We start from the raw sequence: 24,625 nt of genomic DNA, 5'->3' as shown, positions 1-24,625 counted from the left end.
TTGAAGGGGGAAAATCCTCCATGCGTTTCCTCTTGTAGTCTGAGTAACTGTGACCGTGCTCATCTGTGAGGCTGAGTGCAGCAAGTACACAGCATCATTTCATCGACTGTCAGCCAACGACAGTCGACTCCTCACAAGAGGCTCTTGGATTTCCGACTGGTCTAAAATTAAAGACGGGTTGTGCTCTTGCGTTTATATCCTCAGAAATCTCTAATCTCTAAAACAGTGCAGCTCTATAGAGTGAGTGCTGACCAGTTGATAGACAGTTAGAAGAGCTGCAGGGTGGAAAGCTTTTGCAACATGGGAGATGTAGAAGTATCGTACCAGAGGCTTAAGATTATCTTATATCGTATGTATATAATATAGTATCAGAAACTCCTTCGAAAAACAAATAATTCTTTTAATCAAAAATGACAAACATGTGGTCGTTTTAGATTCTTGGATGTGTTTTTTTATGGAAATGCCTATTCCTGGTCTTGATAGTTCGTGGGCTGCGGGAAATTCAAGCACAAAATCTTATTTTTATTTTTAACATTTTATTAATAAAACAATAATAAATCGAGAAACTTATTGGCAGATTATTAATATTGAAATGAACTGACTGCAGTGTTGCATTAAAGCTGATGATGGCTCATAAGTGTCCCTGATCTCATTTTGCAGCTCAATATTAAGTAAAGTGCTGAGTGTGCCCATGTGGGGAGAAGTGAAGTGGGAACAAGGGAGAGATTTGGGATTTAATGACTCTCTCCCTTGTTCATTCTGCGTCTGTCTGTGTGATTGCTGCCGTCTTGTTGTGGACAGGTCGTCTCTACTGGAGTCAGAGATGATCATCCGATGCCTTGTGTTCCTGCGAGCGCTCAGACATCACAGGGCTTTTCTTCGATGAGCTTTTCTCATTTTGTCTTTACCTGCGTACATTAATCTGTTTGATGGAGCTGAGACTGGCTGTAATCCCCGCGCAGTCTCCTGCTCCCGTTCTGCGGTTAGAAGGGAAATTAAATGTCTGTGTTACTCAGCGTTGGCCGACGACCACGGTTGTTATTTTTAGACCGGAGCGCTGCTCACGTATCTCTGCCATATCGTATGATGCGTTCTGCCTGGAGAAATACATCCGTGCGCGTTGACCTCCTCCAGCCACGAGGAAGTAAACGATGATGAAAGATGCTGGCACTCTCTGCCCCCCCGGCTGCACTCCAGACAATCGTTCTGCTGCATTCAGAAATATTAAAGTGCAACTGGATAACAGACGAATTATGTTATTATGTATGATTAAGGATATCGTGCTATCGTAGATTTCTATCATTTTCACAGTATTTATTTCTCTAAATCAGCTTAATTTTCAAAGGGCTTGTAATTATAACAAACGTATTATGTCTCTCTTGGTTTTGATTGAAAAGCAAATTATGATTGTAACTATAAACTTTTTTGTTTTATAATAAGCAGACTATAAAACTCTAAGGAAACTGCCCCCCTGTGGTTTTGGCAATTGAAATGTGACAAAGTTAAAATGCTCAATTTGAGGAATCCTCAATTAGCCAGCACTCCCAAGCATCTGGCTAATTGTCGAGATAATTGTAATGATCACACATGTGGTAAACAGTGGTTATCAAGCAGTGAAAATCTATTTTATTGCCCTTTAAACATGTAAACACAAACCGAGACGCCAAGTGACGCTGATCATGAATCTTGTTTTGTTTTTTTTGTTTCCTCAGGAGACCACGATAACTGAGATCAAGCAGAAGATTATGAAGATCCCAGACGCTAATGGTATCGTCATAGATGGGTTCCCTCGAGACGTCGGGCAGGCCTTGTCCTTCGAGGACCAGGTGAGTGGCACAGCTGTGGCTCAGGAGGTAGAGCGGGTCGTTCACGGCGGTTAAACCCCCCCGCCTCATCCAGTGCGCATGCAGAAGTGTCCTCGGGCAAGTTGCAGCAGACGGCTGAGCTGCATGAGTGATATACAGTTTATATAAGCGCTGTGTGAATGTATGGGTGGATGTCACTTGAGCACTCTGGGCGGTCGATGACACTAGAAAGTCGTTTTTTCAAATACAGTCCATCCATTTACCCGTTTTCAGATTTGTTCTAGATGCGAGATCTGTCCAATTATTTGAGAGGGGGTGTCACAACTGTTGTGTTGTTGTCACACACAAAAGAGCCGCGAATCACTTATGTAACTTCTCTCGGTGACAAACAAGTCCACACACGGCTGCGTCCTGCAAAAACATGGTGGATGGAGGGAGTCGTTTAGCAGAGCCTTCTGAAATATTATAGATTTTCTCCGACTTTTGACTCATTCTTTTTGATATCGTGTTGTTTTGTTGGCCGCACAATCCCATCTACCCACTGTGTCCCTGCTGGGCTTGAAGAACGTCACAATCAGGTTGCTTTGCAAACACGATGGCAACACATCCATCCCACAATCGGAGCACATGAGGTTTCTCTTGTAGGATCTGGACTGGTCTCAGAGACACTGTTGTTACTTTGTGATGCAGCAAAAGCTCTTATCTGTACATCCAACACACACACACACACACACACACACACACACACACACACACACACACACACACACACACACACACACACACACACACACACACACACACACACACAGTGATTCCACCGACACCTGCTAGGAGCCCTATATGTACTACGCCCTGTTATCTGACTGGCTCCAGCTGCAGCAGTGTGAGATGTGAGGATGGCAGCTCTGGTTGGGGTGGATCGGGGGTTTGATTCCGAGTGTTTGATATCAGAAGCTGCAGCGTCTGCAGGTCATTTAAACTCTTTGACAAGTTATACATGTTTAATCAGTTGTACAAGTTCGGCTTAGAAGCTTTGTCTCCAACTCTCTAATTGGAGCCAATTAAAGTCTCGACTAATAGAAATTAGAATGTAATACTTCTGCATGCAATTTGCATTTTGGAAATTTGAATTCTCATCACATCGTGCCACATGAGTTATCGTGCACGCTGTCATTTTTCAAACGGGTCATATCTGTGTAAACAGGTTCGAAGCCTCTGAAGCGTGGGGGTTTTTCACGGCAGCAGCTGTTTAACAGTCGAAGTTGCACCGTCAACTTTTGTGCTGATTGGAGACCAAAGCCAGTTTTCAACACGCTAACCACACAGCAACTACTTAAGCCAACTATCCCATTATTACATGTAACATTAGCTGTGCACTGAAGTCTGCTTCCATGGGTCCTGTTGTAGTGAAACAACCAGACTGTTAAAACACACAGGGGAGTCCTATAATTACACCACACTGTACGTACATAGTAACTATTTTTAGAGCTGCCCGCTAAGGTATTGCTCCACTTAAATAATATCAGTACAGAATGAGCCTGAATCAAATATTCATGGCTCCTCTGGAGAGAACGTCTGCTTTCACCACAGAATAATAAATAACAAATGTGTACAGACAAAATAAGTCCACTAATTCAAAAGTAAATATATAATTTATACTTTTTTCATTCATATTCATAATGAAGAAAAGTATAATTTCATGATCGTTCTTTTGATAAAGGTATATAGAAGCAAAAAGGTCTCACTAAAAATACTTTAACCTTTACAGTCATAGCGGAGGTGGTTTTTTGTCTAATGAAGACGATTCAGTTTTATGGATTACACGTTTTATCTGCACCTGAAATATGAGCTGTAAGCCCGTCAGTGTTTGATCCGGTCCTGTGTGTAATATTTAACATCAGCACTGCCCCTGTGTTCACACACGTTAGAGCGAGCAGCGCTTTACATCGGCACGTTCCAGCCGCTGCTCTGACTGATCAGCAATCCAACAGAGAAACACTGTTTTTTTCCATTTCACTGCCAAGTCGATGCTCAGTGTTCAGTGGCGCTCTGAGCGAGGACTCTTTGAATACTGGTTCGGTCGTCTTGTAGGAAAGCACCTGGCTGAATGACGTGTCCTTGAGCGAGACTAAGAACTCAGCAGCGGCCGTTCTGGACATTTTGACCCGTTTCCTGTGGATCAATTATTACCCGTCGGGTTTGTAAGACTCGTGAAGTCATTGAAAACATCTATAATAATGTGAGAATACAAAGAAAGGATAATACATGTTAGAAGATGCTCACATGCTCTCAACATGACACCCTTACTTTATAGAGCCCCCCTGATGGAAATATATCCTTTACACTAGAGCGGCCAACTTTGTGACACATTAGTCGATTGGCTTTTAGAGGAATTGATTGTTGTTGTCTCATTTAAACTCGCTTAGCATTTATCAACATTTAAATGAGCACTCAGTGACTTTTAGAGTGGTTTGGGGGGATAGCGCACTTTTTCTGGGTCAGTGCAAGTTTTAAATAAATGACCATAATTTGGCTTTTTTAGCTGCGATACGAGGGATGAGAGGAACGTCCAGTTGGGACAGGATTCATTTAGCAAAAAGAGATTTTCCGTGTTCCACAGTAACTAAACTCATTGTGCAGATGATTCAGGTATTGAAGCTTTTACAAAAAGTGGTTTGTTATAGATGAAGACATTTATTATCATCACAATAATAATCGTTCAATCAATATGAAATCATTCATATAAGTGAGACGGTGAGACAGTGAGACTCCAGTGCAAGATCTGAGTTGAGGTGTATTACAGAAATCTGAGATATGACAAGCTCCAGTAAGTGCAATAATTTTGTTGAAGTGAACTTAGTTTATAAATTTCATTCAGCTCCAGTAAAGAGCTTCGTTTTCAATGGATTAGAAAATGTGTAGTTGAGGAAACATTTGGCCTCGGTGCAAGATATTGTCAAAGGAAAAGAAAGTCCTCTTCACTGTTTGAGCTTCATTGATTCTTACAAACCGAAAAAAACTTGAATTTCTGTTGAAACCAATCGAGTCTCCTTGTGTGACTGTGTGTGACTGTGTGTGTGTGTGTGACTGTGTGTGTGTGTGTGTGTGTGTGTGTGTGTGTGTGTGTGTGTGTGTGTGTGTGTGTGTGACTGTGTGTGACTGTGTGTGTGTGTGTGTGTGTGTGTGTGTGTGTGTGTGTGTGTGTGTGTGTGTGTGTGTGTCTGTGTGGCAACAAGGTAATCTCTTCTATCGTTTACCTCATCGACAGCGATGTGTTTTGTTAATCTGTCACTTAAGGGAGCACTGAGGCGGAGCATGAACGTTAAATATCAAACAGCATCACAGTCGACAAACTGCGGCTCCCCGGCCGCGCTGAGTGGGGGTTAAATGTCCGTGGCCCCTGCAGAGCAAACCAGACGGGTGAGAAGATGGTTCAGTGAAACATGGGGCTGCGCTTTTATCTCCTCATCATTCTAGTTAACGCATGTGAATGGCTTGATAACGTATTTCTTATAGCTCACAAATAGAGAGAGAGAGAGAGAGAGAGATATAGATAGATAGATAGATAGATAGATAGATAGATAGATAGATAGATAGATAGATAGATAGATAGAGAGATAGAGAGATAGATAGATAGATAGATAGATAGATAGATAGATAGATAGATAGATAGATAGATAGATAGATAGAGAGATAGAGAGATAGAGAGATAGATAGATAGATAGATAGATAGATAGATAGATAGATAGATAGATAGATAGAGATATAGAGATATAGAGAGATAGATAGATAGATAGATAGATAGAGAGAGAGAGAGAGAGAGAGATAGATAGATAGATAGATAGATAGATAGATAGATAGATAGATAGATAGATAGATAGAGAGATAGAGAGAGAGAGAGAGAGAGAGAGAGAGAGAGAGAGAGAGAGAGAGAGAGAGAGATAGATAGATAGATAGATAGATAGATAGATAGATAGATAGATAGATAGATAGATAGATAGATAGATAGATAGATAGAGTAATGGAAAATTCCACTGATCAATGTCCTATTACTGTTTTGACTGTTTTCTGTGCACTTAGCTGATACAACATCAATGTCTTCCACCTCCTGTTGACCTTTATTTGTGCAACTGGGTGCTGGATTTGATTCCTCTTTTTGTAAAAGTGATGCCAGACAGCAGACGGTCCTGTCTGCTTTCTGTTTTGTTTCCTGTTTATCACATTGTATAAAAACCTTCCTTTTTAACTTCTCGTGGCTGCACTCTGAGCCATGTTGCTGGCTGTGTAACCCTCTGCAGAGCTAATAATTAAAACTCTAAGGCAATCCGGTCTGAGAAACTCATTATTTCAATCAGATAGATAGAACGATAGATAGATAATAGAACGATAGATAGATAGATAGATAGATAGATAGATAGATAGATAGATAGATAGCATTCATTTCTTCCATAAAGAAGAGGTATTTGTCTTGAATTTTCAGGGCATATCTGATCTACTGCTCGGCAAACTGTTCCTGGCCCGGTCCATGGAATCTCATCGCACTAACCACCGTTGACAACTAATCTCGTCTCGTGTCTTCGTTATATTCTCCTGTTTCCACGGTAATTGTACATTCTCTCCCTCTTCTAGTGAAAAGGCCAAGTCGTTAGAGAGCTCATAACGTGGCGGCCGCCGCCTCTCGCCTCACCTCGCCTGACAAGCGATTCCACTGTGTACAGTACAGTCCCTGTCTGAGAGCCGCCCGAGGAAACAAAACAAAGACTCGAGATGATATTTGTGGCTGCCTCACGTTACAGGGAGACGGATTTCTATCCAGACAGTCCACACACAATCACACACCCCCCCCCCCCCGCTCTGATAGATCTCACCGATCCATTACTATGGTGATAATCAGCGATTCCAGCCGATTCAAACACGGAGCAGATTGGATGTGATACCTTCCCTCAGTGCCTCTACCTCAGCTGACAACAGAACAAAAATAAACATACAGTCATTCATTAACTCACACTTGTTGCCGAACATTTGGCATCTTCTCATTCACATTTGCCTGAAGTCTCGCAATTAAAATACCATCCAATCTATCATCTTATAATTCAGTTAATTGTATTTCATAGCGCATCGCACATAATCGCAGAAATGGGATTCAGCTGATTTAGTTTTTATTGTCACAGTGTTATTTAACACTGTGACAATGGGGGGGGGGGGGGGTTAGATAAGGGCCTGAGGAAGTTCTCTGGAGATTCAAATCACACAGATAACACATGTATACATTTCTGTTTATACTCGTGTCCCAGCAACCACTCAGAAACAGCCTCCACAGCCACCGGTGATTGCAGAGGAGCTGATGACCACTCGCACAGTAATGCACAGATGCCGCAGCCCCGAGATTTACAATTGAATTAAGTGGCAACTGGTTGTTAAAGGGATTCTTGTGCAGCTCGGGAGCAGATATAGAAAGTGATAACCTGGTGATGTGGAGGATTAAACCGCTTGTGGATAAATTGTCGGCCCCTAGTTCAACTTAAAAACTGAAAAATGTAATATTTACATTTGAAGCAGTGTTAAAGTAACAGTTTGACATTGTAGGGAAAACACTGATTTGCTGTCTTGTCTGGAATTAGATGGAAAACTTGAGCAGCCAAGGGGCTATTAGCTAATCTTAGCATATAGACTGGAAACAGCTGCCTAAAGCTCACTAGCTATTTGCACTCAAGTACCTAAGTGAAGTCAAAAGGGTTCGGACCATAGATTTTACATAAAGATGGACGACACGCCTCCACTTCTTTCTACTATCCAGACACAAAGCTGAAACATCTCGGATACGAACGCTGACATCTTGGGCTTTTGGAGTCTGAGCAGCAGCGATCGATACACACACTCGACCAATCACGAGTCAGAATCAGCTTCCGATCATGACGTTTAATCCCATTTTCATAGCATCAAATAATTTTAAAACCAAACTGAACAGAAACATGAACACGTGTACAACTGAAATGACAGAAACCTACATCTAGTTATATCTGCAACTTATAATCGGCTCATTTGCCAAATACTTTGTTGATGAATGAGCCAATCATTTGGTTTATAAAATGACCAGTTGAGTTTGTTTTCTATTATTTAATCAAACTTAAAGTAAAACCAAAAATTGCTTAATTAATGAATTGGAAATCAAAAAAGTTGCTGATGAATCAATGAATCAATAAACTAATTATCAAACTCTACAACATCTCCACCTCCCTGGTGCTAAGCAACCGCACCTGAATATACAAAAAAAAACACCGTCTGCTGCTTTTAAAAGCAAACCTGCTGATAACGTCCCTGTGGAGCAGCTGAAGACCGACTCCAAACCATTCTCTCCATCATTAGCAGCAGCTCAACACTTAAGAGTCGTGGAGCCGGGCCAGAGAAGAGGAGGAGAGAGACGCAGTGATTAAAGATGAAGGCTGGAGGCAGATGGAGGGGGACGGGAACTTAACGCACTCGGCTACAAAGTCTCCCGGAGTCTGGAGGATTTATCTGAGGGACATTAGCACTAAACGAGACGGAGAGTCAGGTGTGATGTTACCGGTGGAGTTGTGAACACTACAAAAATGTGTATTTTCCGACACCTGGCGAACAAACACGACACGTCAGTGGGGGGGTAGCATCAATTAAATCAAGTTAAGTAAAAACAAGATTTAAACAAGTGACCTTTAAAGACCTTTAAAGACCTTTAAAGAGGGTTCAATCTCCACTTTCTAGATGATTTCCAAACAGACTCGCTGCAGCTTTGAGCCTTGTGTTGCACAGTCAATACCCTGAAGAGCTCAGTACTTTATTTTGGACCCCATATTCCCCAGTGTTGTGTGAGCTCAGGAGTGACCCGGCGATGCTGCCGATCCTCTGAGGACCCACAGCTTCCATTTTCATTAGGCTCCCTTTTCCTCCGCGCTGCTACTTTGCCCTTTACAACATCACGGCAGCCGTCTAGGAGCTGCTCCTCTGGGCCGGTAGAGACGTCCTCTCTCTGCGTCCTCCTCTCGGGCCTTTCAATAAACTATCCTATTGAGCATGCAGGTGTCAATCTATCATCCCATCTACTCTGGAGGCATCAATCTATCCATTATTTACATTCACCTCCACCAAAGAGGTCATGTTCTCATAGGGGTTGGTTTGTTTGTCTGATATTTAGCAGCATTACACAAAAACTAATGGTGGTAGGATGAGGTATGTGTTAGAGAAGATCTCACTACATTTATTACGTTTTCACCAATTTCCCAAGGAATAATTAATTGATTTTGATGAAAACAATCAGGCATTTATTTAGAGAACTGATCTATGAGTGGGCGAAATTTGGTGCCATTCTTGTTATTCATATTTTATATAATTGTCCCTGTGTTGGTCTCTGAACCCACAACACAAACATATCTATAGACAAATCATCAATCATGTTGATCTGTGATGAAATATCCAACACAACCTCGTTTCTTTCTGCTTTTCTCTGCAATTTCTACTATTTTGTGACATTTCATAAGTGGTCATTGAAACAACATCCCAGTGATTGATAGTGAACAGCGTCTTCAGTGAGGAGGTCGTAACATCATGTTTTGAATTAGTAACTGCACATCTGTAAGTGCACGTGGCTTCATCACCTCCTCCTGTGAGATTCCTGGAGGCTTCAGAGGTCGTTACAAAGACGTAATGTTTTGTAATTCATCTTTTTTCTGTTTGTTTTGTTTTCACTCTCTGTTTATTTCCTGCGAGGTTACATCTGAAACCCACTATGAACAAACACGCTAAAGAGTGAAGGTGACTCATTCACAGAATCTGCAGCCGACAGGTCGCAGATGAATGTTCGTCTCTCGTCTTTTGTTTCTTGTCACTTTGGGACCGAATTCATGGAAACAGGTTGAACTAAAGTAACTTCAGTAATTAAACTTAATACTCATTAGTGCTTTAAGGGAGAACCGTAATAGGGAGGCACCTGTTTTATGTCTCAGTGACATAACAGCCTGGGAAGTTTATTAACTGAATCATTGAGCGAAAGAAAATTAATTAAAACTTCTTGCAGGTAAAAAAAGACAAATGTGAGAATTTGCTGTTTCACTTGGTCTCACTTTAGTGCTTTTTACCTCGATGGACGTCTGTCGTCCTCCATGAGAAGTGCTGGACAACAGACTGAGAGGACGCCCGTCCCTCAGCCGGGTTTATGGAGACAGATTGAGAACAGAATGAAATCAACCAACAGAAAACAGTGCTCTGAGTAACTGAGGAAAGTTATTATTATTATAATAACTTTACTCAGTTCAATTTCTCGGTTGAGACTTTATAATTTATAGAGAAACCCAACAGTTCCCACAATTATTCGCTCCACTGTAAATTGATGGAATCAGAAGTTTGATAAAAACCTGGTGTTTACTCAGGTTTTTCCCAAACCAAAGTTTCTTAAATGTCAATAACTATACAAGACTATTCACTTGCATGTGACATTATCAGAATTGCAGAATTTGCTTTACAAAGAATGTTGACTTTCCCCTGAAACACGACAGGAAGCAACATTTCAGGACATGAATCGCTGCCATTTGTTTATCTCTCAGCTTCCTTTTAGTTTTTTCCCCATTTTGATTGAGTGCATTTAGTAGAACATCCCTAAAAGGGTATTAATAATCAGGTCAACATCTGCCTGCTAAAATGCACCTGATTTAGGACTCGCTCTCTCTCTCTGCGTGTGTGTGTGTGTGTGTGTGTGTGTGTGTGTGTGTGTGTGTGTGTGTGTGTGTGTGTGTGTGTGTGTGTGTGTGTGTGTGTGTGTGTGTGTGTGTGTGTGTGTGTGTATTAATGAGGAAGACCACCACATGCTTCTTGGCCTTTACGCGGGCGATAGCATCACTGACGGAACCGCCGGCATTAAAACAGTTTTAAATAGACGCCTCTTCACGCTGATCCGCTGGCGAGGATGGAACATTCTCGTAACTCGTTAGAAATGTCTGGTGTCTCACTGCTGCTGCACGTTCACAGAATAAAACCTGAGAAAACAAGGACACCAGAGTGGTCACTATGGCAACGGAAACAGGTACGCAAAGACTGAAAGTCCTGTTGTCGAAGTGGCACGTGCGCGTCTGCAGGAAGCAACGCCATCCGCGCTATTTTTGGCCGCGGCGGATCAAATGCAGACGCGGGAGGAGAAGAAGAAGTCCCCGCCGGTGATGAGGCGGGTGAGTCAGGTCCAGGTTGAGGAGAGTAATCAATGCTCTGACTTGAATGTGAAAGTGGAGCTCAGAACCATGGAAACCAAGTGGTTTCCCTTTCGAGCCCAATAACAGCATCACTGATCTATAAATAAGCAGCACACACACAGTGTTCATTACTAGTTGGTTACTAAGGAATGTCTTTGTGTGCTGGACTTTGTAAAACAGAGGCGGTCAAGCTCGTTGGAGCGTCGTTAATTAAATCTGTATCTCACACCTCGCTCAGTGTTGCTGCTGCTGCCCGTTGGAGTCGTCGGGGGTTGTTTGCAGTGGCTCTCACGTCTTGGCAACAGGTGCTGCAGCCTTGTCGGAGTTACAGGTGAAACAGATATAAATAAAGCATAAAAACATTAATCATAGGTAATCATGAGCTAATGTTTCCTGGTTGTGACAAACCATATCAGCAAATAGTAATGAGTCATCACAGCATTATTCACGCATATGGATGATATGAGGCAATGTAACATCTGGAGCTGTCAACCTTCAATAACGGACTCCTCTTCACGTTTGAGCTGTGAATAGATCGAAATACATTGATGACTCATAGAGGTCATAACTAAGAAACCGTATGCAGTCGCCCTCCTCTGATTGTCAAACACAGGAAGTGAAACAAAGGTGTGTGTGTGTGTGTGTGTGTGTGTGTGTGTGTGTGTGTGTGTGTGTGTGTGTGTGTGTGTGTGTGTGTGTGTGTGTGTGTGTGTGTGTGTGTGTGTGTGTGTGTGTGTGTGCAGCAGGTAATGGTGTTCTCATCTCCTGCTGTGAGACTAAGGACTAAGTCGTCGTCCTCTTACTCACAGTTCCACGTGTATTCAAACTGCATCACTTGAGGAGCAGCTGCAGGCTTTTTATCAAGGCTACGTCCATGCTGCTCATTCAGTCCAGTGAAATGCAGGTGGTGGACTTTTCAATTCAAAAGCTGCTGTAAAAAAGGACAATACTGAGAGTGAAGTTGTTATTCTCATGTAGATTGATGTGGCGGTAATGTTTCCCCTCTTGTTCTGTCCCTTTAGATATGCACCCCTGACCTGGTGGTGTTCCTGTCCTGCACCAACCACCGTTTGAAGGAGCGGCTGCAGAAGCGAGCCGAGCAGCAGGGACGCCCCGACGACAACCCCAAGGCCATCGACCGCCGTCTGACCAACTTCAAACAAAACACCATTCCTCTGGTGAAGTACTTCCAAGAGAGGGGCCTTATTGTCACGGTAAGGCCGCTGGAACAGTGACTATATGTTTTTTTTAACTTGCAAACTCCAAATATAAAGGTCACGGTTTGGTGGCAGGTTTGAACCATAGACCGTTTATAAAGATGGACAAAGCGTCTTTCTTCCTTTCCAGCCACTGGTGCAGCCATCTTGTGCAATTGTCCTCATTTGGAGCCAGAGTCTGCACACTAGTGATACACACACTCAACCAATTAGAATCAGTCCCAAGACCTTTCAACCCGTTTTTATAGCATCAAATAACTATTAAAAACGAACTTATCAGAAATATGTCAGAATTACTCAAAGCATTAAATGTCCTGATTGTTGTTTGGTCCATGTTCCATCCACTAACGTGGAGGAGGCAGGGTTTATGATGTATACTGCAGCCAGCCACCAGGAGGGAATCACGCCTCTGCTTCACGTCAGGGCAGCTGTCATGTCATCCATCTTTATAAACAGCCTGTGGTTTGGAGCTAGAACCTTCTGATCAGCGACAGTGCTGACCACTGCACCATATGGATCCTAGAAATCAATAATCAGAGATGACATTCTGGTGTTTAGTGGTTTTGCAGAAGTAATTTATCTCCACGTCTTGGTCGACAAAGTCACCGATCTTTCTGGACTGCATTTCTTCAGCTGCTGATTGTTTTGCAAGCTTGAGGACACATTGTCTGTAGGGACAGACGACTCAGTGTTAATTAGAGACCATCGGGATCTCCTCTAAATTGTGTGCTTTGGTGCAGAGGGGTATCGGTGGTACGTGTGAGGCGGGTGCTAATGGAGCTATCGGCTCCTGCAGCCAACAGGAAGTGGCCCGCCCACTCCGCCTGTGGGAGTCTTATTGATTTCGTCTGAGTCTCAGTGCTGCGTCGTCTTCCTCGCTGCAGAGGGAATACTGAATAACTGCTTACTGGGAGAGGGAGGTGTTGTTTGCACGGTTTTAGATTGTTGTCTCGGGACATTTTAAACTCAAGGACAATCTCAAGCGTGTCTCGCGTAACCAGATGTCCTCCAAGCCTGCAGTTTGTGTCTTCAGGTAACTGAAGTACTGAAAAGGCCCAAAATCCAAAGATATTCTGTTTGGGTTATTTTGCTAAATGGTTAAAATATCTGTCGGTCTGGAAGTTTTATAAATCTTTGTGTAACATAAAATGTTTGTATGTATTGATACAGGACATATGAAGTAGAAGCTGCATGAAGAACAGTTAACGCTGCAATAATGATAAATAATCAAACTAGCAAAGGTGAGGGAGAGGAATGTATGAACCTTGAATTGTATCATCTCATCTGTGTGGGTTCTGCACACTGAGAGTCGCACTTACACTTTTTAATCTCGGCTGTTCAGAGAAAAGTGTTCATTCCCTTGCGGCTGAATTGTGAGTTAAATTTGTCTCTTTTGTTTGTTGCAGGTGGAGGCTGCCGCTTCACAGCCTCCATCCATATTCATGCTCAGGTTATTATTATTTCATGATATTACCCAGCAGCCCTCGGTGTCAGACCTTTTTTTATGCTAACAGAGTAATGAAAACATTTTAACTCAGCATGGACCTGGAATATAATTCTGTCGAGTCGAAGGTGGAGCTGCAGACTATTTTTTAAATCAAAGCCCTTTCTGGCTAAAAGCTCCATTTTAAAAATCATAATGATAAACTTTATGTAAACAGTCGAGCACCTCTCTCGATAAAGGGTGGAAAGTGTTTAAGAGCAGGAAAATGAAGTGAAAGAAAAACAAACATCCATCTTTTTTCAAAATGCTGATCGGATGTTGTTCGTGCAAAGTCGTCCAAACATCTTTCTCCCCAGCAACACATCCCTGCTCCCCTCGGGGATCCTGAGGCGTCCCCAGGTCAGATATATATTTAACCTCTCCAGTGTGTTCTGGGTCCCCCCCCCGGGGGCCTCCTCCCAGTTGGGTGTGCCTGGGAGCCCTCCCATTAAGGTGTTTGTAGGATGCTGTTAGAATATAACACTAGAAACTAACTTCCTTCCACTGTCTTCCAGTCGTTTTGCGTCGCCAGCAGCCGTCCTTAATGAGCTTAAACACGTTTTTTGTATAATGTTTTGAACAACATTGCATTTCAATGTGATCAGGGCACGAAAACACATTTTAAAGATGAGATTAAACTGCGATGAGATGAGATTCCTCCTGTCCGTCAGTAATTATCCCAGGAGAAGGACTCAATACTGCCCTGACTAATGAATTCAATAAACTGTGGGGTAATTGCTTCGGCTTCTCGGTGAAAGGCTTCTCTGAGAAAAATACTCCTTTCATTTTAAATGTCAGGTTCAATATGGGAAGACATAACTCCATAAAAGAACAATCACAATGAATCATTACTCCACATAGTTGACGCTGCATTGAAACGTCTAAATTGACAATACGCACGTCTACAAGTCTATTAATTCTTGATGTGTCATTGAATTAACTGAAGAAGTTCTGGCGTCTTATTGCTCAGCGTTGTCGGTTTTCTGTCATTTTCCTCACGCACGTCAAGTAGTGACATTTAGATTTTTGTGCTAAAAGTGACGGTGACGATTTTTCACGTGGGCTGACTGAGCTTCTCGAAGACACACAAACACACGCAGCTGCACAACAAAAAGAAAAACCCGAACCAGAAAATGCAGCGAGGAGAGATAATTGTTTGTTGTGGCCTCGACTGAAGCCGTGTTGTCATTCTTGAAAAAAAGGGAGCAATCTAATTAAGTATTCCCTGAGTGAGTTCAGCTCCAGCTTCCTTCCTACATGTCACTGGATGTCACACAGGTACAAACACACAAACACACACACACACACACACACACACACTTGTCTCTCCAGGGACGGCTACGAGGAATATATTCCTGGAATATAAATGAGAAACAGGCTTATCAGAAAAAGCATGAACTTTACATGAATTGTCTTCATGTTAAACACAGACACAACTGACCTGAATTTCACAGCTAACCTTGAGTTTAACCTTCGTCTATTTCCATTCATCTATTTTGCATCTGTTCATTTCTCCTCGACTCGGAGCTCCTCACAGCTTCGAACTAAAGCCTTATACATTGTTGAAGTGTGCAGGATTAATCAATTCTCCGAATTCTCTTCAGCTCAAAGTCTTCAAGAACTTCACATGGATTCATTCATACGATCAAACAAGATGTTTGAAGTTACAAAACATACTGAGAAGAGCTGCAGCTTTTTCACAGAGCACAAACAGACCTGCTTCATAAAGAGACTGTTGTTACGAGTCATGTGTTCCCTGCCTTAAATGGTCAAGGTGTTTTAACTCAGCAAACAAGGTTAAAGTTTGAGATAAATAAAACATGCTGAGGTTTTTTTTTTAATAAAGATAAGAACACAAATAATGAAATGTAAAAAATATGAAATATTTAAAAGAGATTATTATTAAAACTCCTTTGAAAGAAACCTGAGTCTACGTTCAGGTTAATGAGGGTAAAATAAATCTGTCTCTACATTTTTAATGAAAGGGCTTCTGAATCCCGACTGTTGCAACAGACGGATGAGACAGTTACTTTTTTCTAACTGAGCACGACTCACACGGAACCAGTTAGAAGCAGAGGAGAGTATGAACTTAAAACAATCAAATTATGGACAAACTTGAAGGGCACCAAGGCTAATTGGACAATTAAAAAACGATATTGCATTAACATGTCCTGAGATCAGAAACATCCAGATCATTATCTGGAGCTGCACATAATTTCACCTGTTCATAGATATCAGGACTCCACACGTGCCTGATTTATTTTCATGAAGATCTCTGCATTATGTTGCAATGTTAGAGAAATGACTCCTGGATCAGCCCCCTTTACTGAACCCGTTTCAATAAACCAATAAACTCCACCCCCTCTGCCACGTCGCAAGAAAATCGGTTCAGTAGTTTTTGCGTAATCCTGCTAAAAGTCAAACAATAACGAGACTGAGTGTCCATGTGTGAATATCTATTAATAGGAAACTGCCTGAGGAAGCAGGGTTTTCAAATGCCAGTGTGACAGATCCTGTAGCACAGGTGTTGTCATTAGATGTGGTTGTTAGCAGAAAGAGAAGATGGTTGAAATGTGGATGCAGCATTAGTTTTTTCATTATTAGAGGAGCACAGGTGCACTTTGCGTTCCGCTCGCTGCAGTGGAAGCTAATTTTAAGGATTCTGCACTGACAGTGAATCATTCCGACGACGGAGGAGCTTCCTCATCTGTCCTGCAGATAAATGACGTGAGCAGCCTCTCACGCAGCCTCTGCTAAGAACAAATGGATTTTACAGAGCCTCTCTTTTGGAGTGGGAATAAATATAGTTGTTTCTTTTCCTGCTCTCGATGGTGAATCATGGTGAGATGTGAGAAACCTGATGGGATTTTTTTTCGAATGCCAAGCTCTCTGGGGAATCCTCAGCTCGATCCCCCACCCCCCCTCCGCTCCTTCTCTGCAGGTGGACACGCATTGGCCCTCAGGTGCTCAGAGGACTCTTCCACACAGTGCACACCAGACAATGGGCGCTATTCTCTAAGGTCACCACAGAGGAAGTGTTGTTTGTGGGCTTTTCCTCGTCTTACACCTCTTTTACACCGAAGTTAGCGGGTAGGCATGGTTTCGTCAAACTCAGGTAAACTCGCAAGAAAAGAAAAAAAAAGGCTATTGACTCCGCTCCCATTGCCAGGGGAAGAGTTTGCCTTTCTCATTTCCCCCCGGGTGAGTCATGTTTGACATCAATCACAAATGCACCGGAAAGCAACGCATCAGAAACCTTGCCGTCTCGCCGGTGCTGCATCTTGCACGATACGGAGAAGAACTTACGTCATGCCACAAGAGGTGCAGCATTAGTCATGGGAGAGAACACAGATTGTTTCTATTCCCATTGCAGACAAACGAACAATTGTTAGTGGATGTCAGTGGGTTTCTTGACCTGTGGAAAATTTGTCTGACCTCCACTCGCACCCCTGACACTCATTTCTTTCTGTAGTTTGCATGTTGAGTAAAGAACCCTGCTGAGAGCTAATCTATCGCGTTCCTTTATATCCGATTCTGCATGCACGAGGTCACCTTTTCAGCTGCTCGTCATTTGCTCTGCTGGGAACAGGAGGTCAGCAGAGAAAGGTCGGTTTCAATCAGCGTCGTCCTTATTCACAAAGCAGATTCTTCACGCTGGATTTGTGAATACAGTTTGTGCAAAGGAAAGTATCTGACCGCCAAATAATCTGAAAGAGACCAACGGACGGAGGGGGGGGGGGGGCTAATTAATCTAGTTTTATTAAAGTTTGTGGTGTGCGTTGAGCGCAAAGCAGCCCGAGTGTGTAGCTCCCAGAGACCAGAGCTCGTTTTTCATGTTTGATCTTATAATGAGTCTCACTCTGGATGTCGCAGCCGCTGAACTCTGACCAAAGCATGTCGGTTTCTACTTATCCTGTTGTAGGTTAAGGTTGTGACATTTTTAAAAAGCATTTTATTTGACTCCTAGTAAATACTATAACCTGTACGATTTACACTTCCTAAAACTAAAATGAAAGAAACCATCTTTGAGAAAAATGTATTTGACATGTATCTTGGCTTTTTAGTTAGTTAGTCCCATTCGCTAACATGGAGGAGGCAGGTTTGCGACTTATACTGCAGCCAGCCACCAGGGGACGATCAAGACGCTTTGGCTTCACTTTTGGGAGCTGTAGTGTCGTCCAGCTATATAATAAAGTCTACGTTTCATCTTTAAGGTTTAGTGTGTGGGGTTTAGTGGCATCTAGTGGTAGAGCTGTGTATTGCAACCAACTGAATCCACATCAGGTACCTTAAGATTTGTAAGGTACTTGGTGTTCAGGGACACATTGTGACCACTTGTGAATTTAATAATGCTGTCACATACGACAACTACACAGGCGGAAGTAATAATAATTGCACTTAAGTGTTCCAGACCCTCAAGGTAGTTAGCAGCTGGTAGGCAGAAAATACGAGAAGACATCATCTTCTCGATCCTCAGCTGTAAACATGATAAAAAACACAGATGACAGAGTGAAAACGGGAGCAATCGAAAAGCAATCTAACACAATAAGGCAGCTTCACAGTGGCCGACACGCTTCTTCTTCTTCTTCTTCTTCTTCTTCTTCTTCTTCTTCTTCTTTCGTTCTGTTGTTGGTTTTTTTCTTTGGAAAAGAACAGAACGATCAGATCTCAACGTGGATACATGAGACAAATCGTACCAGGAGTAAATGTAATCAGGTTGAAATTCTGTCTGGATATAATCTGGACATTAGACACATTTTGATGTGATCGATCTGATTCTATTAAAGGAAGAGTGAGGGATTAATTTACTCTCAATTTAAATACACATCATAGGTAATTAAAAGTCAAACAGAAACACACTTTAATTCAGTTTTTGTTTTGTTGTTTTCGTTTTTCTTATAGTTGGACGCCGACCGAGATGAAGAGGAGGTTTTCTGTGACATCGGGACGACTGTGGACAACAAGTTGTTTCCTTCCAACGAGCCGGCAGCTGGTGAGATGAACAATTATTTTACAAAACACAGTGACACCTCAAAAGATAATTAATCTCACCATGATTATCCTGAGCAACATTACAGCTAAATTATGGGTTTTAATAAAAGTGATTGTAAATGATCAGTCAGTCTAATCCACTAAAGGAAAATAAGAGACAGATATAAGATTTGATTACTTCATTTACCAAAAAGTTTCTCCAGGAAAGTTTGGAGTCTTAATGAATTTAAAAAAATCCTATCATTGATTCAATGTGTGTATATAAACACATGTATATAAAGCAGTTGATGACATTCTTTGCAGTGGCTACATGGGCCAAACAATGATGAAACCTGATGCAATAGAAACCATCACCAGCAGCAAAATACTATCAGTCACAGCGGAGAACATCAGGCGGCTTAGAGCCTTTGTAAAAAAAATGCTAATCAATGTGAACGCTGTAGCCGGGGTCTCTCCAAAATAGTCCAAATACACGAGAAGGCAGAACAAGTGAAAGAACATCACCCACCAGCTCCCTGGTTACCACAAGAGTTGTCATGGCAACCAGTGAAGCAGGGTTAACCTAGCTGTGTGTGAGGAACAGAATCGACAAGGTCAGAATCCGTCTACGATGGCGTGATGGTAACAGATCCTGATCCTGGGCTGCCAGACACATCTGAGCTGCCTGTGCACACTCACACATATCTTTGGTTTTTATGGAATTCTTGCTACACTGATAACTATATCTGAAATGAGCTGATACTGGCTCATTCCTCATGTGTTTCTGCTCTGTACGTCTGCTCTGTACAAGCAGTACCAGTTTAATTCATGTCCGCTCATTTGAAAACAAAAGTTTCTTACTTTTTCTTACACAACAGGCTTTGTTTACCGAAGTGTTTATTTAGCAGAAATCCTACGGGAGGTTGATGAAGGTTAAATAGCTGAAGACATATGGTGAATGAAGCGCTGGAGAAAAGTTACCCGACAGGTTTCGGGTTTTTGATCCGTTTCCACACTTTGTTGCTTGTCCAAGGACAAAAGGTGTCATGTGCTGCGTGGGTTATAAATCCCTCTGGATACAATCTTCAGATCTTGCGCTTTATAAATAAACTTGAATTAAAAATCTGCTCGCCTTATCTTTATTGTCATCACGTCGTGCCACAATCGAAAGGCAGCACGATCAATCGCAAACTGCTTCAGTGATGTTGTGATGAAGGGAAGAGTCGGCAGCAGGTTTTGCCACAACACATTAACTCTGGATTTAAACGGAGGTTCATGTCAGGAGGTGCTGAATCACAGCGAGGGAGAACATATGGTGCCTGGAAACTCTGCCAGAGGAGAAGAATGTGGAGTTACGGTATTGTTTTGATCAGGAGAGCTGCTTCCCAATCATGCGCTCAGTATATGGGTGTGACAATAAGCAAGGAGGCAAAGATAACTCAGGGTGGACATGTAGAGAACAGAAGGGAAATAAATACAAGGGTTTATAGAAGAGAATAAGAATAATAATTTATCTGTTCCTCTGTTTGAGGGACGAATATTAAAGTCAAATTCAACCTTAAATCATCCATCAAAGACTTGAACAACTTCTCTCTCAGTGCACCGGGCCAACTCCATAAGAAGACTGCAGCTCACACTCCCAGAGATCCGTGACACCGGAAATTGACTCATGCTATTTGACAGCTATATACCGGACAAACTCCTGCAGCTCCTCTCGCCTCATCGCTCAGAGCAGCCTGCAAAACAAGGAGCAACACAAACCCTGCAGAACTTCAAACAACAGCTCCTCATTAACTGGCGAGAAGCCACTGAACCCTCTTAATGTTCGCCGAGCCCTTCTGGGTGATCGGGCTGGAAAATCTCATTATATTGTTCTTTAAATAAAATATTACTCTCGAAGGAATGAGAAAATTGATTTGTTTCCCCTCATTTAGGACATAAGTGACTGAGAGAGCTTCCCGTAAAGAAAATGTAGTTATATATGTCACTTTCCATCAAAGAGATCTCTACATATATCTAGATGTTCCTACATAATGGGGCCTCCTCAAAGGTTTTTCCACACAGGAGCAAAAAGAAAAGCCTCTTGAATGGAGTGCATCTTAACAGACGACCACTAAAAGGTCTATGTATGCTCCGTGATCCTCTCAGAGATCAGGTGATGTATCTGCCGTGCGAAGAAAAAAAGTGTGAAGGAAAAAGCCGCAGGAAACAGGAAGATGTAAAAATGTAAAAATAGACTGAAAGTTGTTACGGCAAAACTCTTTGAGGGAACTTAAGACCATCTGCTGCTGCTGGTGCTACGTTTCTCCCAGCAGAGAGAGAGAAACTGCTGCCACTCTCCTGCAGCCTCGCTGCGTGTGTGTGTGTTTACATGACAGCCTCGCTGCCAGTTCGCTTTGGCCCACATGCGGGCCAAAGCGAAAGCGATGCTGACGAACGCAAACCTCAACCACCTGACACCGCTGGCCTCGGTGGGCAAAATGAAAACCTCCACACAGTCAGACCTCAGCCGCTCGCAGACCAGATACACTCTGACATGCTGCTGACTCTCGAAGTTAACAGCTGCTGGAGAGAAGGGAGGACACTTTTTTTTTTTACTTGCTGCGTTTCTCTGTAAATCTGCGGCATTATGAGGCTTTTTCAACATAATGCTTCTGAGAAATTCACAGCCACCGAGTGTTTGAAGCTGCTTCCTCACGGAAACTAACCCAGTTCTCTAATGAGGAGGCTGCGACGTGCAGGGGGAAAGAAAGACAATCTGCCGAGGGGACGTGTTATTCACAACCCATTTCCACCGAGTTAGGGAATGTTCACTGTGTTGGATTGGTCGAAGCGTCACCGTCAGCAGTGCTCAGTCAGAGGGAAGTTCAGGTTCAGAGTTATGGAGCTAAAGTGAATGTTAATCTGAAGATATTCCACTCATCTTCACACGCTAGAAACCAAATAAGCACATCACCCAAAATGTCAAACAGTTCCCTGAGGTCAGTGTTGAGTTTGATGTTTGTTTGGTTTCTTCTGTCTTCAGGTCCCAGTGAGCTGGACCTCAGTCTACTGGGGGACACCAGCAGCCTGGCAGATGTTGCTTGCAAATACACTGAGGTAAGATTACGATTCAATGTCACACGTCCTCCTAACCATTGTTTCACTCGAGCCCCTGTAGCTGTTTGTTTGAACCAGATGGAAAAGCCTTTGTCTTTCTGGATCTTGCTCTGATTCAGTCGTCTGACCATAATCTGATGATTTAACTGTCAGAGCCGCTCAGAGTTTAATGTTCTGGCTCACTGGTGTAAACTCGATGTTCATGTGACACCACCAACTTTTGAAGAAGACTAAAAGCTGCAGGAATAGAAAAGTAAGTAGAAAGAGTTCTGGTTTGATGGTTATTGCTGATCCTAAGGACTTGGGTAATCAGAGCACATATGTATACGTACATAAAAGTGCATATTACCCATCTATATATCCACCATCTTCCCCTGGTTGTTTTCCTGTTGGTCTGGTCCTGCTGCCCACCAGGTCACTTTAATGGGGCCTCATGCAGTTTCACCAGGCGTGACTCTTTCCCTGCTCCGTGGTCACAGTGGAAAGAGTCAAGCCCGTCCAGCAGGAGCAGGCCGCTCTCTGGGGTTCAGTGCAGGAGTTTCACAATCCTCTGTGGGTTCTGTCTGTAATGGGATTGATTTAAACCACAGCAGTATACAGGACTACTGGGAGACAGACTCAATCTTTTGAGTGTGACTGTTGACGGGGACTGGTCTTTATATACGACCTATGGGGACGGTGCACCTCTGTCTGCAGGGCGGCACCAATTCAAAAACATCTTACTCCAAACATCTTGTAGTCAGGATCATCACAGTCTAACGTCACAGACAAAAGGTTTAACTACAAGTGAAAAGTGAACAAACAATCGCATGCAGCTATGATTCCATATTACCTGACAAGTCACAGGTTCGATCCCCGCAGCAGTAACGATGTGTTATGAATCCTAATACTTTCCTCTCACCTCAGTCATCACCATAACAACCTGATTGGAGTATTGTCATCAGCAGTAACTTAATAACCGTCTTATTGCCCTTTCAGCTGACATTTTTTATCCCATTACAGAAATCACATTTTGAATCATCGCTAACGAGCCCAAGTCCACGACCTCCACTCTAACTTTTTTTATTTTCACAACAAACTGACGATCTACAAATTACCTTTTCAAACCAGGCAAACTGTGAACTAGTTGATTCAGCGTGTCCAGAGATGGAGGAAGCTGTTGCTGCGATGCTCGGGCATCATTCCTCCGCACGGTGCTGCAGTGAATCACCACCCTGACCCTTGTCTCATTTGCCATAAATGCTCAACTCCCTACGCCTCTTTTTCTTGCTGCCTCGTGGAGACGCTTCACTGTTCTCACTTTTCGATCCAGGCCTGATTTTTTCCGGGCTCTCTCACATCTCACCTCTTCATTTATACTGAGCCTTGAATTCACACTTGGGAGCCGCACTCGATAACTGAGTCTGTTTACCGCCGGCTGGTCGGCAGTGGAGACTTTTACGTTTATCTCACTCTGCAGAAATTCGCTGGTGGTCGAGTAAATACTCCTCCTCCGCGTATTTACTGTCGTTATTTCTCCTTCTCTCTTTATCCTGTTTAGTAAAATATATTTATCTTTCTAAAAGCCAGACCAGGGTTAAAGCTTTTAATCCTAGAGTCACTCCGATCAAAAAACTATGATACTTTTAAAAGGAAAACACCAACGACATGGACGACCACATGTTCTGTTATTTTTAAGTGTAGGGGTTTAAAGTCTTATTCAGATCTTCTTATTCTTATATATTAATTCTGCCCTTTTTAAAATGGATGGAATCCACAGTTTGATACGTACATTACTCCCTGCATGAATACCAAAATGTAGTTATATTGATCTTTATGTTTGGTTTTATATATTTTTCTATACGTTTTGGTCTCTAGCAAAGTTGGAGGAGACCAAAAACAGAGCAAATACTGGACGTACATTCACAAGATGATCAGAAACATGACTCTACTGATGATTCATACATCTAATATAATATTTTGTCCTTATTGTACGACTGTAAAACATATTTCCGCAGAATGAACGCTACATGATAAATATAGAAGAGAATGAACGTTTTCTGCCCGACATCCATCGACAGTTTTATCCATCGACAGGTGTTGTTTTGTGTTTATGACACATACATGTTGTTGTTTCTTATCACATACTGTCACTCATCACCAATATACACTATAGACTTTCGTGTGTGTGTCTGTGTGTGTGTGTGTGTGTGTGTGTGTGTGTGTGTGTGTGTTTACATGTCTGGTCTCCGTCACGTGTAAGCAATGCGTGCTGGTCATGTGTTTCTCTCTCTGAGTCATGCGACCAGTTGGTGTCCCCACATGCCAAGTCTCTCTGCTGGCGCCCGGCCCTCCCCCGCACCGACGGCATTTCTTTAACACTAACAGAGCTCCGTCTCACTTTATCCTGCGTCTTTACTGCAGCTCCAATAACCACACATCAGCCATCAGGAGTCGGTATCAGTCCGATGCGAGTCAAGAGCTGGGGAGAGATGGAGATGTCAGGGGAGGTCATCACTCTTCAGCGACCATTGTCTGTGTCTTTTCTTCACCATCTGTCTGCACCTGTCACTTCATCTCTCCACAAAACGCTCCATAAAATACACAAACAGGACGAGAAGAGCAAAATGTGTTTCATCGCTTTAGTGAGAAACAACAACACTGACATGAAGGGGAAATATATAGATCCAGTTTAATATGTCTTCTTTCAAACTAAAAAGTGATTTTAATAGACTTTTTGATTGTTATCTCAAGAACGACTTGAAGGAATGATTTATAATGTGGCACAACTGGGACCTGTGGATGAAATTGACTGACGCTGCACTGGTTGGCATAAAAACACAGGGCGAGTTT

The 24,625-nt window shown here is 42.6% G+C and overlaps 1 protein-coding gene across 2 annotated transcripts in view; it reads left to right on the top strand.

Annotated features, from left to right (window-relative positions):
- ak5 (adenylate kinase 5) overlaps window positions 1–24,625 on the top strand; it is a 47,899-nt gene that overhangs the window by 6,620 nt on the left and 16,654 nt on the right. For both annotated transcript variants that reach the window (XM_034612520.1, XM_034612521.1), the window contains exons 5-8: window positions 1,713–1,826; window positions 12,046–12,237; window positions 18,626–18,716; window positions 21,720–21,793. In XM_034612520.1, the coding sequence (XP_034468411.1) occupies window positions 1,713–1,826; window positions 12,046–12,237; window positions 18,626–18,716; window positions 21,720–21,793 (471 nt within the window). The remainder of the gene's footprint in view (window positions 1–1,712; window positions 1,827–12,045; window positions 12,238–18,625; window positions 18,717–21,719; window positions 21,794–24,625) is intronic.

Source organism: Hippoglossus hippoglossus, chromosome 17 (genome assembly GCF_009819705.1).
Source record: "Hippoglossus hippoglossus isolate fHipHip1 chromosome 17, fHipHip1.pri, whole genome shotgun sequence".
NCBI lineage: Eukaryota > Metazoa > Chordata > Actinopteri > Pleuronectiformes > Pleuronectidae > Hippoglossus > Hippoglossus hippoglossus.
Note: the sequence above shows the minus strand (reverse complement) of the source record. Positions and strands in the feature narration are given on the sequence as shown.